The sequence below is a fragment of the Psittacula echo genome, assembly GCF_963264785.1.
Source record: "Psittacula echo genome assembly, chromosome: 1".
Classification (NCBI taxonomy): Eukaryota; Metazoa; Chordata; class Aves; order Psittaciformes; family Psittacidae; genus Psittacula; species Psittacula echo.
The window spans coordinates 129,617,199-129,631,434 of NC_137735.1; the positions used below are offsets into that span (position 1 = coordinate 129,617,199).

At 47.1% G+C, this 14,236-nt stretch overlaps 1 protein-coding gene across 2 annotated transcripts in view; it reads right to left on the reverse strand.

Annotated features, from left to right (window-relative positions):
- Positions 1-14,236, reverse strand: part of FRMD4A (FERM domain containing 4A) — a gene marked incomplete at both ends in the record, with an annotated part of 371,294 nt that overhangs the window by 131,653 nt on the left and 225,405 nt on the right. For both annotated transcript variants that reach the window (XM_080618704.1, XM_080618703.1), the window contains one exon: positions 939-1,004. In XM_080618704.1, the coding sequence (XP_080474830.1) occupies positions 939-1,004 (66 nt within the window). The remainder of the gene's footprint in view (positions 1-938; positions 1,005-14,236) is intronic.

Below are 14,236 nucleotides of genomic sequence, written 5' to 3' on the forward strand. Positions count from 1 at the left end.
CCCTTCCAACCCAAACCAGTCTGCTGCTCTATCAAGAAAGACACAGACTTATTTCTGCTGTTAAGCACATTTGATTCTATTAGGAAAAGCGCAGGATGGTACCGCTGCATCAGCCCATCATCACACAGGCAGCACAACTCCCATCTCTCCTAGTTTTCCTTTGTGTTTTTCTTTAATGAAAAGTAAGGCGGACGGAGCATAGACTCATGTTAAAGCATATTTGTGTTCGACACACGATTTACGATCTCTGTCTCAAGCTATGCTTGACTGTGGCACCTGCACTGCAGCCCCTTCTGCTGGCTGTGCTCCTGGCCACTGCCTCTGATGTGGAGCCTGGCATCATACCCTACAATTTAGGACGGCAAGGAAAAAAGATAGAAACAAATCATAGAATGGTTTAGTCTGGAAGGGACCTTGAACTCATCCAGTTCCAGCCCCCTGCCACAGGCAGGGACACCTTCCACTAGAGCAGGTTGCTCCAAGCCCCTGTGTCCAACCTGGCCTTGAACACTGCCAGGGATGGGGCAGCCACAGCTTCTCTGGGCACCTTGTGCCAGTGCCTCAGCACCCTCACAGGGAAGAGCCTCTGGAGGTATTTTAAGCAATGTATTTCTCAAAGCTAAGCAACGCCTCAAAAAATAGCTAAGTGGTATAGTAACAGCGTCAGAAATGACCAGAACTGCTTTTCTATCCCACTGGCAGTGACTGGGACAGCTTTTGGCACTGAACAAAGTGAAATATGACCCGAATTAGCCCCTCCCACAGATATATCTTTGCAGATCCGTCTCACCCAGCACTAGTGCAGCTTCCCTGAGCTCCGCAGGCAATCACAGCGTGAAGTTGCCGAGAAAAGCAGCTGAAAACCCTTTTCTCTCCCCACCCCAGCAAGAATACGCAGCCGCAGCAAACCATTGCATGGAGAAACTTGCAGTTAATACCTGAACGAGCAGCTCCAGCTTCCTGTCATCAAGGAGGTGCACTTGGCATCTGCGGCCCTCCGTCATCTGCAAGAGAGAAGAGACACGTGTGTCAGGGCGCTTGGCTTTCCAGCCCGGCACGTGGAGCCTTTCATTCACCACAGTGCTTTCAGTCTGTGGTTTGTGTTCTGGTTTTGGGCTTTTTTCCTTTCGTTAATCCCCCTTCTTTTGGCCCTGGGGAAAGAAAGGGCTGGAAGGAGCAAAAGAAAAGCCACCCTGATAGTTGTCATGGAGCGGCTGCCAAGAGGAGGCTGTTCCAATGTGGAAAATGGGGCTGTTTGCAGCAGAAGGGCCGCAGTGTTTTGTACCACAGCCTCTGGCTTCACAGAGCAGCTTGGCCAGGAGAGGAAACACCCAGGCAAGTGTCCCCAAGCCCCTCAACAGCCGTGATTCAAGGTAGTGCAAAGCAAGCAAGGGCCATGCTGACAGTGCTCCCTGGGGTTGCACCAGCTGCTCCTTTGGCCTTGAATCCCAAAATGGGCTTGTCCTACTTGGGGTGTCCTATTTATCATGATGCTGGTGCAAAAGTGCTTCCATACAGGTATAGTTTATTACAAGAGTTAACAAATAATATCTATAAAACTTCTCAGTATAGAAAGCTTTCATAAGACTTCCAAGCTCCGGTAGATTGGATGCTAAGAAATAAATGAGTCATGGCCTGAGGAAGCTCCTCTACAGTTGCTCAAGCCCTTTCCTGGCTCTCCTCTTGCAGAGAGCACCATTACGGGAAGGAACAACTTTGCTTTGCAGTTACAGATCCCAACTCAGCCCCGAAAAGCCCTTCAGAGTGCACAGGCACAATCCCACTATCTGCTAATGGGATATGGGCTGCCTAAGCCGCTTTGGCTTTTGGAAATCCCTTCTTCAGCATGACTTAGGCAGCATGCGGGCATTGCCCCTGCTGTGGGCTTGCCCTATGACATTCACACACGTCTGGACCCACAGCAGAATGGACCCACAGCAGAATGGACCCAGCTTAGCCCCACAGTATGACTCAGCCTCACCACTCTGCAGCCAAGGCACTTTCCTGAGCACTGCAGGGATCCCCAGCTTCATTTAATGGCATTTTTTGCCATGGCGAATCCTAAAGCATCACCAGAGAGGAGCAGAGGGTCCACAGGAACCTGGCAGGCGGAGTACAGGCTGTGAGGGATGTGGCTGCCACAGCACTGCATTTCTGCCCTCACACATTACCTCTCCCCACCAGCGCCAGATAAGCTAAGCCCCCAGTGCAAAGCTGCCTTGCAGAGATGTGGGCTCAGGGGGTTAGCTGAGGACAGCTCAGCTTTCTGCTTTAGCTCTGTGGGTTAAAAATCACCCACTCTTGTGGATTGGTGGGGCTGGATGTGCTGGCATCCCTGTGGTGTTTGTTGCCCATCAACTTCACCCTTTCAAGAGCCATTGCCATGGGATCTGCAACATTGACCACCTCCAGCAGCATTGCCCTTGCCCTGTCACCTCTCAGCTCTCCTGGGTGCTCCTCTCCTCCTTCTTCCTAGCTCTGTCCCACGTCCATCTCCCCCTTTCCTGGAACCAGGACAGACTGAGTCTTACCCTGGCCCTGGCCTCTTCCCCATAGCAAAAATTCGGATGTGCCAAAACCTCTGTTGAGCCTCAAGCTGGCCATGCAAGATACGGAGTTTATTATGAGACAACTTCAGTCAAAATGAGCTTTTCCCTTCAACTCACTCCAGAGTTACAATCCTGGAATGCACAATCCCATGCGATCCAAGCAGACTTTATCCCTGTTGTTATTCACACCAGCACGCCACTGGAGGATAGTGCACGCTAAATAACATCGCTTCCCTTCTCGTTTTCCATGAGCACAACTGGAGCCCTGGCACTGCAGCTGAAGGAAAGCCTTATAAAACAAGGCTTCTCATAAATGTCATCCTGTTACCGCCATGGCAATAAATTATCTTGCTACAAGGGTTTCATCTGGTAAGTAATGTTATGCAAAATATGGCTTCTCATGATGTGTATTGCCTGGTGAGTGAGATTTTTTCCATGAAGTCTGTATTAAACAGCTTTCAGTTCAGCTGTAAAGCTGCTCCAGGGGCTCACGGAAGGGCTCTGCAGTGGTTTGACCCACTTGGACTAAGAGCTATATGGCTTGTGATAGCATGGGCACAGGGAACCACAAGCTTGCTGGGCTTCCCCAACAGACAAAACTCCGGGTGTCTGAGCTCTGCTTCAGCATCTCTCCATCTTCTTATTGTCACATATCTGTTGCGTCCCCAAGATGATCATTATACAGTGATATTCCAGTTCTAATATGAGTTTACTCAAGGCAAGATATAAAGTAGTGAGTTTATTCTGGTGGTAACACACGATGTCAGGGATGGAAACACAGTCTGGCTCTCATGTATTATGCCCCATTTATTGAAATAAGTTGATATAACATAATAAGTTGATATAATATAACAGTTGAAATAAGAATAAAAGAAGGTGAAAAGAGGAAGAGGGAATATTTTCTGACGTGTTTGGCTTTGTGCTTTAGTGTTTCGGCAAAGCTGTGTGGAGCTTCTTTGGTTTTCCACTCTTTCCCAACCCATAGTTTCGTATCCCCTTAGTGCTTTCACTGCTTAAAGAAATCTCAGATGCAAACAGCTGGTAACATAACGTATCTGAATAAAGTGAAGCTCTGAAATACAGCACATGATGGTTGGCTGATTGCAAGGCATTTCATGAACATCACCTGCAGAAAAGGAGGAGGGAAAGCACACTGCTTTCACATCCGCTTGTCCCCAGCAGTTCCGCTCATCAGCAACTTGGCTGTCAAAGACCACAGTCGTGTTCATAGTTTGGTGAGGCAGTGTGTGAGCACACAGCAAGGCGTGTACTGCACTTCTTTAGTGCCACCTTGTTGCTGTGCCTCTCAATGGTTTGAAGGCTCATGCTACAGGATAATGACCCCAGCTGGTGGCCTGCAGGCTGCTTCTACCCAGGCTTTTCTGCACAAGAAAGGGTGAAGAGCTGCTGTAGGAGCTGGAAAGCCTTGGTGGGGGGAAACAGACCCAATACTGGCCCCTGCTCCCAGCCCCAGGTAGCAACACAGACAATGAAGGAACTTCTGGTTTTGTCTTTGCTGATAGCTAGAAGCTCAGATCAAAATGTATGTGGCTGGAGATGTATGGGACCACAATGTATGGGGCTTTTCACTTCCCTTACAAACAAATGATGCTTTGCAAGAGAAAAGAAGATAGAAGACAGACTTCCTGCTTGATATAAGCTAAAATATGGATGGTCCTGCCCTCTCTCCTTTCTGTTTTATTATTCCACCAGGTGTCTGCAGCCCACACTATGTGCTTTTTTGTATCATCAGATCAATACAAACTCTGCTAGTTTGTCAGAGAAAGAAATGGGAAGGTTTCAAAGCACAGTGGGAAGGAACTGATTTAGCACAGTCTGTCTGGGTGAATGATGCTGCTTTGCACATTGGCTGATCTGCGCTATCTGCTGCTCTGCAATGTGGCCAGTTCTTGGGCAACGAGTCAGGGAATCCTTCTGCTTCCCTATGTAACCAGATAAGGGAAATCAACACCAAAGCACTATAGATGGGAACATGGGAGCAAAAGGTCACTAAGCATGAGCTGAGCAGCACCAGAGTTTGGAGAGAGGATGACTACAAGTAATGAATTGAGATTCTTCTTTCCCAAGGCTCCTACCCAGAGAAGGATGGGGGGAACTGACAACTGAGAGGCACAAAAGCATGGCTTTGCTTCACCATGGAGCAGCAAAATCATAGCGAAGAGACAAGAAGCAATGGTTGAGCAGAGCTGTTGACAGAAGAGAAGGACACTTGATATGGCAGGGAAGCGAGGGAGTTTGCTCTTGATCAAGTCCTGGGTTTCACTATGAGCTCAATGAGTGAGTTTTCCTGTACAAAAACAGCCTCCCAGTTTCCTTCTGGAGGGCAAGAGCCCTCCACCCCAGCTCCAGAAAGTAAAAAGTCAAGTGTCTGTTTCAACCTACCAGTTTAGATGCCCTTGATACTCAAAGCAGAGAGAACTTTAGAATCATGGCATCACAGAATAGTTAGGGTTGGAAAGGACCTTAAGATCATCCAGTTCCAACCCCCCTACCATGGGCAGGGACACCCCACACTAAACCATGTCACCCAAGGCCTCATCCAACAAATGACTTTCAGCATTTCAAGTAAAGAGAGTTCGTAGGTGAGCTCCACAGTTTGCCTGCTGCTTGCTCAGCCGGGGTGCTGTTCCCACATCAATCCCGCAAATTCCCCATGCTTCTCAGGACATGCGAAGAGGTGGGACTGTGTTACACACTCCTGAGTGCTAACTGCTCATCCATATGGCAGGGAGCTGCACACGCTGGGTATGAATACGGGCCACGTGCACTTCATAGGCCAGACTCATCACGAACTCAGATGGAGATTATGCACTAAAACAGAGAACAGATTTTATTCTTTTTTCCCAAAACAGCTCAGATCCTCACATTTTTCTGACAAATCTGCCACTTCTCTCAGTGCCTGCACATGCAGCGTGACCCTGAGTGCCGGAAGAGCTCAACACACGTGCTTTCAAACAGCTCGGTCGTTTGGATACATGAGTGTGTAAAGACTATGGATAATATATCTTCAATACACAAACACAGTCAGTGCTTGTAAGGCACACGTAGATCTGGAGCAGTGTGTTTGTGTGGATGAGCAAAGCACGCTTGCTTTCTCTGCTCTTTGGCTTCTGCACCTCGAGGATGGGAAAACTGGTGCTGACCTCCTTTGCGGAACATCAGTGATAACAAGACCTGACATACATGCTTGTTCAATCTAATACAGGGATGCTACAGAAAGCAAACTTCTCTTGTGGTTACTCATGGGATCTTATGAATTGTAGATGTTTTTCTCAAGGAAAGGATGTTTTAGTTACCTTTATCACAAAACTAAATCTCTTTGGAGGCTCCTACACAAATATTTACACAATGGGTTTCCTAGGGAAGGCCTGCTGGCGGTTGTTTTAATCTGTGGCATGACTGCCCTCCTTTCTATCCATCTTTGCTGTAAAATTGTCTCAGAGAATCCTATAAACTCTCCATGACACAGCCCAAAAACCCACACCATGCTCAGCTTATCCCCATGTGCCTGTCACTTCATCACTGAGTTATCAGCAACTGCCCACGGTACTGCTCCATCCAACACAAACAGAGAAGGCGATGGGAGGAAACAGCTCCAAAGGGAACCTTTCCCTTTCAAAACCAAAAATCCTTCCCGGTGAAAGCACTGTCACACTGAATAACTCAAAGGCATCAAATGCAAATGCTGTTTACAGTGACAGTCCTATAAATATCTGCAACACATTTCATTAGCTGGTGACTGCAGGAATAGAGGACTATGGTGTATTCTTCCATGACTCAAATCAGAAATGGTAATTGGAGGCAGAATATTTCCTAAGTGCTCACTGCCTGTATAGGAGGCAATCACTGTGCTGAATGCACAAAAACCTGTGTTGCTTTGCCTGGGTTTGGACAGACCCACTGAAATCAGATAGGGAGAGATAGCAGCACGCTGATTACAGTGAACTATTAGATTAAACATCCAGCTCCCACTTGACTGCTTCTTACTGCCTTCTCATCCTGGCAACTCCTAAGCTTGTAGGGGGGACACAAAGGGAGGAAAAGCGGTGTGGGTTTGATGTCTGCACAGTTTACTTACTGCATGTGGCAGTACTACACTTTGCTGAATCAGGGCTGGTCTTGCATTGACCATGCCTCTTTGCATGTCTGCATTCATCTCTCATCTCCTGTCCTACTGTTCAATATCCTGAAGGAATGGACTATCTTTCTTTCTTATGCTGTGTGTTCACAGAGCATTCTCCCCAGTGGCTGGTCTGCACCTAATAAATTATAGCGATGGTGACTCTTCACCAGAATGAGCCATATTCAGGCAAGCTGGCTTCCACCTGAACCTTGGTGGCTTGGAGTTCTAAGGATGGGGAGATGCTCAGGATAAACTGTTGTTTCTGCATACAGTGTTTATTTCTATCATTTATTTCCATGAGTCTTTCCCCAACCAACAATGGGAAGTCTGGTTTGTAATGTTATTCTCAAGAGGGAGAAAAATTACTTTAATTTGGCACAAGGCTCCAGGCATAGCGAAAAACATCTATACAGCCTGTCCTGTCTGTAAAGGTCAGCAGCACCCTACATACCATGAGCTGAGCTTTCTGGAATAAACCAAGACTTAAATATCAGTGTTTCCCATTATAATGCGAAGGAACCCATTAGACAGCACTTCTGCCATTCACTTTTGTTCATGTGATGATTTCAAATTGGAAAGACTATTTGGGGGTCTGGAACAGAAGAGGTTAGCTGTAAGTTTTTTCCCTAGCAAGAGTATCCCACCCATATCCTCAGGCATCTGTCATCTTCTAGCAGTACTTCTGTAGGAGAATGAAGATGTTGCATATGCAAGGAAACAGGAACATCCTTTTCAGTATTCCCTATCAAGGGAACTTGGAGACAAGCAGAACTTTGCAGCTGAAAAGAGGAACCCAGGAAAGATGCTGTAGATGCGGATAATAGCAATGCAAAGAGAAGTAGCTGATGATTGATGGCTGTTGTATAACCATACTTCACCTTCTAATGAAGAGTGTGTTTCCCTGTTATGGAAGCTCTCTGAGGCTCTGTGAAATACATGCACAACCCATAGGTGGGTTGAATGGCCAGAAAATTTAGGTCAACAATGATGCAGCATCTCCAACAGGTTTGATAAGACTGGACACTATCATGTGCAAGGCCTTTGGATTTCCCTGAAAGCCTCTTAATCCCACTGCTTGAAAAATCAATGTCCTTACCCATGGACTAAGGAATGGATATGACATAGCTGAAATCATGGCTACAGATACAGCTCTTAACAGCCTCTCCTATCCTGCAGGAAGGGAGCGCTGCCGTCCCTTGGAAGAGCTTTATGTTACCCATAGCAAGAGGGATCTGCAGAGGACGTGTTTAAGAGGGGCTGCTTCAAGTGTTGCGATCACTTCTGCAAACATTCATTTGTCAGGAGAGGAAAGAATCAGCCTCAGTAATTAGAAAGCAAGAGTTCTCCTCGAGAAGGGGGGTGGGATGGTGTCAGCTGTGGTGTCACACCATGAAAGGCGCTACCCAGCCATTGTGTGCATGCCAATGGGGAGCGATGGGATAAAAATTAAGGCAAACTAAAGGCTGAGTGACCTGGTGACTTCCCTGTTTTGTCTTGAGAGCTGACAAAAGAGTTCCTGGCCTGCCCAGGGCCTCCTCGCTTCCTCCACACAGCTCTTTCCAGCCTTGCTCAGGCTCCAGCATCACCCGGGGACATCTGCACAGGTTATTTCTCATGCTTCCTCTAAACAGTGCTCAGCACAAGCATTCTGATTCAGCAAAGCACATAGCTGTGTCCATAAATCCCTTTTATTTCAGTGTGACATAAGCAAGTGTTTAAATGGCTTACTGTATCGGGCTGAAATGAAAAACCATCTCCTACGGTCCTTAAGTCCATTTACAACATCAAGCAATAACTCTCAGGCGAACTTTAAAGCTGGGAATGCCGCATCTTAACCTCAAAACACTTGGTGCTTGAGCCATGTAGTTAGAATTAAACTTAATTCCAATGCCGGATTTTAAACCAAGCAGGGTATTACCCCGCAGACGCCTAAATCACTGCTCTGAGCGCAGCCAGCCTTGGAGGCCTGATTTCAGTTATATCCTGAGATAAGAAAGTCCTTTCCTGGACAGGCCGGCTTCCTCACTAGGATGGAGGTTGTGCTGGTTCATGTCACGTATTGTTTTCTTTCTTGCAAATAATACAGATCTCAATCTTTTCAAATACAAAGGGAAGCAGAACATCTCGCACCCTCCCTGCCGCCTTCTGATGTTGGTGCAGGAGGAGAGGGCATTCCCAGTGCATAGTTTTCACTACATTTAAGCCTTTTGCCCTCATAACTCTTTCCATTCCCTTTCTTGGCCAGAAAGCAAACCAGTTACCAGCTTAAAAACATATCAGCTTCCAAGCATTATCCCCACTATTACAAGGAATCGAGAGTGTGGAGCTTTGATATGGTTGGTCAGAGCATCCTTGGAGCCTGGAGCTGAGGCTGACCGCAGGAAGATGACACACTTCCAGTATTATCTGTTATTCTCACTGGCCACAGATGTCTTAAACTCAACAGATTTGCAACCTCTTCTGCAGCAGGAAAAGTATGTCTTGATAAACCTTGACTCAGCTGGTCAGTTATGCAGGTGGTTCAACATGGACACCAGCTTCAGGCCAATGTTTTTAGGTCAAGAACATGCCAGAGCTCTTAAAACCTTGCTTCAAACTGGGATCCTGTAGCTATCTCATCTACTTTTACCTTGGCATCCTACAGGAAGTGGAAGGAGAGTGGCTAGGGCAGCCTACGGCCTCATCCCACCTTATGAACCTTAAGAGGATTCACACATATGCCAAAGTAACGCCCAAAGGCTGAAAATGCCCCACTATCACCTAAAAAACATAGCAAAAACTAAGCCCCCCTCACCCCTATGTTAATAAGACCTCAGGTAGACAATCTTCCTTGCTGTCAGCTTCCCAGATAACACCCAAGATAACTGCCCTGGATGTCAACTGCTCCTGAGCTAACTCAGCTCAGCCAAACTGTGTGAAGGACATCTTTATTTTGTGAGTTTTTCTCTTTCTTCCTGCCAGGGTGAACAGATTTTCTAGATAATAATCACTTTAAGGCAAGTTCTGTAGTTTCATCTCAGGTTTGCACATTATATACAAGGACTGTGATGCAGCTTTTAGGTTGCCCATCCCTAATGCAGCCCAAAGGAATAAATATCAGTGATAGAACTGAAATGGGATGCTCAGAGGGAAAGAAGACACAGGATCTCTGTTGTCTTAGCACAAGGAGAAGCAGCGTGGTCCCGGGACAAGGTACTTCATCAACTTTTGGGCATAGATGTGCTTCAAGAAAGCCACAGTGTACACTGGCAGGGTCTCATGTCCCCTTGAAGAGCTCTGTATTTATGCTGTGCAAACATTCATTCGCTTTGCACAAAGGACACTGCATTTTCTACGGGGAAAGGATCTGGATTATCTGATAGGACAGCCCTTTATCAATGATGGGCTCCGCAGCCTTTTATGTCACATCAGCTTCTCTGCAGAGACTGTTGGTCACCTTCTGGTTCATACCCTACTATGTGCAGCAGCAAGCACCATAAGTCCTCATCATGAAAATGACCATGTGGCAGTAAAGTACATAGCAATAAATGAGTATTATTGTTCTTCCCAAAGATGCTAGCATGTGTTAATCTCTCCTACATCTGACCTTTTAATTTCCTTGTAAACATACATAAAATGTAATTTTTTTGTACAGTTTCACACTTCAAACATGGCATATTTTCAGCAAACTCCTCCAAATATCGCTCGTTTGTGCATGCAGACAGGGTGGTAATTACATGAGAGCATCCAAGTCTTCTGGGAAAACACTTGCAGGAGGTTTGGTTTAGTTATAGAGAAGAGGACAATTTATTTGTTACTGAAACCAGTGTGATTTGCTGGAGGTAAAAAAAATCAATGTGGGTTCATAAGAAGATGACCAAATTGACCCAAGGCAGTGGAAGCAGCAGTATGTGTGAAATATTTGTAAAGGACAAATTAAGATACATGGCTCAGTGTTCTTTAAGCGCTCATTGAGTGTTTTGTATCTACTGTATCACTAAGCATCTGGAGGTGTGACTGCCCTGATCAATGGAGCCAAGGCACTGGGCAGTGCATCACTCAGCTATTCCGTAACAGAGCAGGTCAATAGATAGCACTGAGCAGTGGTATACATAACACATAATAGAAAACACACTTGCAGAAGTCATTCCAGATGTAGAAAAAACCCAAAGTAAAATATTAACGTGCACACAGAGCGTGGGTTTGTTTTGGTTTTGTTTTTTATCTTGCTTTAAATAACACTCCAAGAACTGACATGCTTGCAGTGGAAAAGTATGTCACCCGGTTGTTTCCAGCCACCACTAATCAGTGGGTTTGACACACATTAGACATTGAGAGCCAGGGCTGTGGCTGATGCCTGGGCTGGGCAGCAACCAGTGGCACTGCCTGATGACAGTGCTGGTGCTGGGTGGACATCATCCCCAACAGGGTTTCCCAGGGAGGACAGGGTGAGATGCAGGGCACACTCAAATGACACGCAGCCGACTCATCCCCAGAGATGCAGGTGTTGTCAGAAATGAGCCCTGCCTGCAGAAGTCTGGTTTGGCCATTTCTGTTCCTGCTTCATCCTCATAGAATTGCAAAATGGTTTGGGTTGGAAAGGACCTTAAGATCATCCAGTTCCAACCCCTGCCATGGGCAGGGGCACCTCACACTAGAGCAGGTTGCTCCAAGTCCTGTAAAACTTGGCCTTGAATGCTGCCAAGGATGGGGCAGCCACAGCTTGTCTGGGCAACCTATGTCAGTGCCTCAGCACCCTCACAGGGAAGAACTTCTTTGTTATATCTAACCTGAACTTCCTCTGTTTCAGTTTTAACCCATTACCCCTTGTCCGTTCACTACAGTCCCTCATGAAGAGTCCCTGTCCAGCATCCTTGTAGCCCCCTTCAGATATCCTGAGGTCTCCACACAGCTTCTCTTCTCCAGGCTGAACAGCCTCAGTTTTCCCAACCTATCTTCATATCTATGCTGAGCAGGGCAGAGCTGGGGCTAGAGGACAGGGACATGCTCTACCTGCACACCTAGATGGCTGAGGAGCACGAAGGGATCCCACCTGTCTGCTCTTGTCCTGATAGCTCCTGACGCAGAGCACTTGTGCATCTAGTGAGGACTAGAGCTAAGAGTAGCCCCACTCTGGGCTGAAGGAGGGAAAACTGCTTCCAAGACACATAGGCTGTGTTTTTATACTCACATTCATCTTCTGAGTAATGCCAGGATGTTGCATCACCAGTATTGAGGATGCTTTAGCTACTGGTGCAGCAAAACTGGGTCCTCTCTGCATCAGGGCATCTCAGAACATAATAAATATGGGCATCCTTTAACCTCTGCACAGGAGGAACCTGGAATAAATGCCTTGACTTAAGCCTGTCTTTGTACCAGATGACTCTGCCTGTTAAAAGCCAGGGAAGGATGTTCCTTTCAGGAAGAAAGCACACCAGCTTTTTAGCACTGTGCAGAATTGATGCAGAAGAGTTAAGGATGGGAAGTGAACAGGGATCAGCTTGATGCAATGTCTGCAAACTCAGTGGCTGGATTCGATACCCTCCGAGTCCTAAGCTCCCAGGATTCAACACTCATTCTGGAGCAGCCTTCAAGTATACAGTCAGCTATGCTTGTGAGAGAGGACTGAGAAAGTGAAGACCCTTCCCAGTACCTTTAGATTTGCAGATTCCCCCCAGAATTGCCACTGGCATCCCCAGGGCACTTCAGAAGTTCCGGGTTGCAGAACACAGTGCAAGTTACCTTCCAAATTGATTTTCCAGCATGCTTGCACGCTGGGGTATGTGTATGTATGCACAAAGGAAGCACTGTATCTGACTATATATCCCCTAAATCATCCGTGTCCCCTTGAGTGCCTCATTTCACTGGGAAATGAGTGTGTCTGCTGGTACACAAGCACACACATGGCAGCCACGTGTTGAGATGATAGGCATCTTCACAATACCCTTGCTGGGGACAGCCGGGAGAGATGCTGGTTTTAAAGGTGGAAAGAGCTGCATTCTTGTTCCCCTCTCCAGGACAGGTACCACGTGTCAGCTCCAGTACTGTGCTGCCTTTCCAAGCTGCTCCCTCGAAGTGGCAGCTTTCCACCCCTGTCACGTCCTGCATAAACCCTGTGTGAAAGCAGCGGGGTCAGCCTGTGGCTGCTCCTCTGTCTATGCAAAGCACTTCTCGGTGTGAAATAGCTCAGCTCGGGTGGATGGGATGCCAACAGCGCCTGCAGCCTGTGTGGTACAGCTGCAGCCACGCGGCCCCACGTGGGCAGGAAACCCAAACAAGGGTGGGTTTATTTTGGTTGGGAGATGTGGAAACTTCTAAGAAGAGAAGAAAATATATAATCTAAACACAGAGCGGGTTGGCAAGCCCCAGAGCCATTGTCAGCATGTTACATGCGGACGTGTACACAAAGGATTTCTGTAGCCAAAATGGGAATATCGACCTCTCTTTGGTTTGCAGCTGTCTAGATTTGCAGTGGGCCCTTTTACAGTGAGTTTGAGTTAAAAAAAGTCACTTGTATCCCTTCTTAATGCCCTCCAGGGCTTTTCCCAAAGATTAATACACCAGCAATCATGTGCATCACACCACATCCCACTAGTGCAAATAGAGGTTGAAAAGAGCACTTTGCTACCCACTAGTGATCTTTTCTTGAGGGTAGGACACAGCAGCTGTTTAAGACCACATGAAAATATCCCACTGAAGCTCAGGACAAGAGCAGAAGGATGGTGGATCTGTTAAGAAAGGAACAAGAGAGGGTTCTAAGCAAGAGCATCGTGCCCTGGAAGTCAGATGGTCCCTGTTCCAGCTTTGCACTTTAAGGCCGAGCAAAGGCTGAAGTCCCACCCCATCCCATGGAGATGCACCAGGGCTATGGGGCACCACACATGAGGCCACAGAGAAGTGTAACACAGCCATGAAGCAGGGATGTATTGGGAAGGGGAGATACATAAGGCTCTTCTACTTATTCTGGCAGGCAGCCTACTAGAGCCCAGCGTAGGCAAGGAATAAACCTTCAAGCTCCATGGACCTGCAAGTAGGTGGAGCACAAAGGTGACTTGGAGCAGAGAGAGACAGGATCAAACCTTACATGTCTGCAATTCATCAACATGAAAGTGCTCCTAGAAGCTTGCAGCTGATCAAATATCTGTCTGGGGTCTCGTCTCGGTGTCAGATCAGAGAGAAAAGCAAAGTCATTTTTGGTCCTTGATGGGATTCATCTCCAGGGCAGAAGACAGGGGCTCCGACTCATTGTGCAGAGCACTGCTTCGTGGCTTTTTAGGAAACAGCACATATTGAGATTCACAGTAGGGATGGGGATTAATTTGTTAAAATTATAGGAGAAGGAGAAATGTTGGAGGCCATGTTGGGCAACCCACTGCTGGCTTAAGGGACCAAACTCCTGGAAAAGGCTGGGACAAACTGAGATTTGGAGCTGGAGGAGGCTTGCAAGCAATTCAACAACAGCTTAACCTTTTCAGACCTTGCTGCCTGCTGGGCTGCCGTGTTCTGCTTGTACCTCCAGCCACTGGAAAGGAGCAAGCCAGTAAGGATGGCTGGAGGTTAGCAT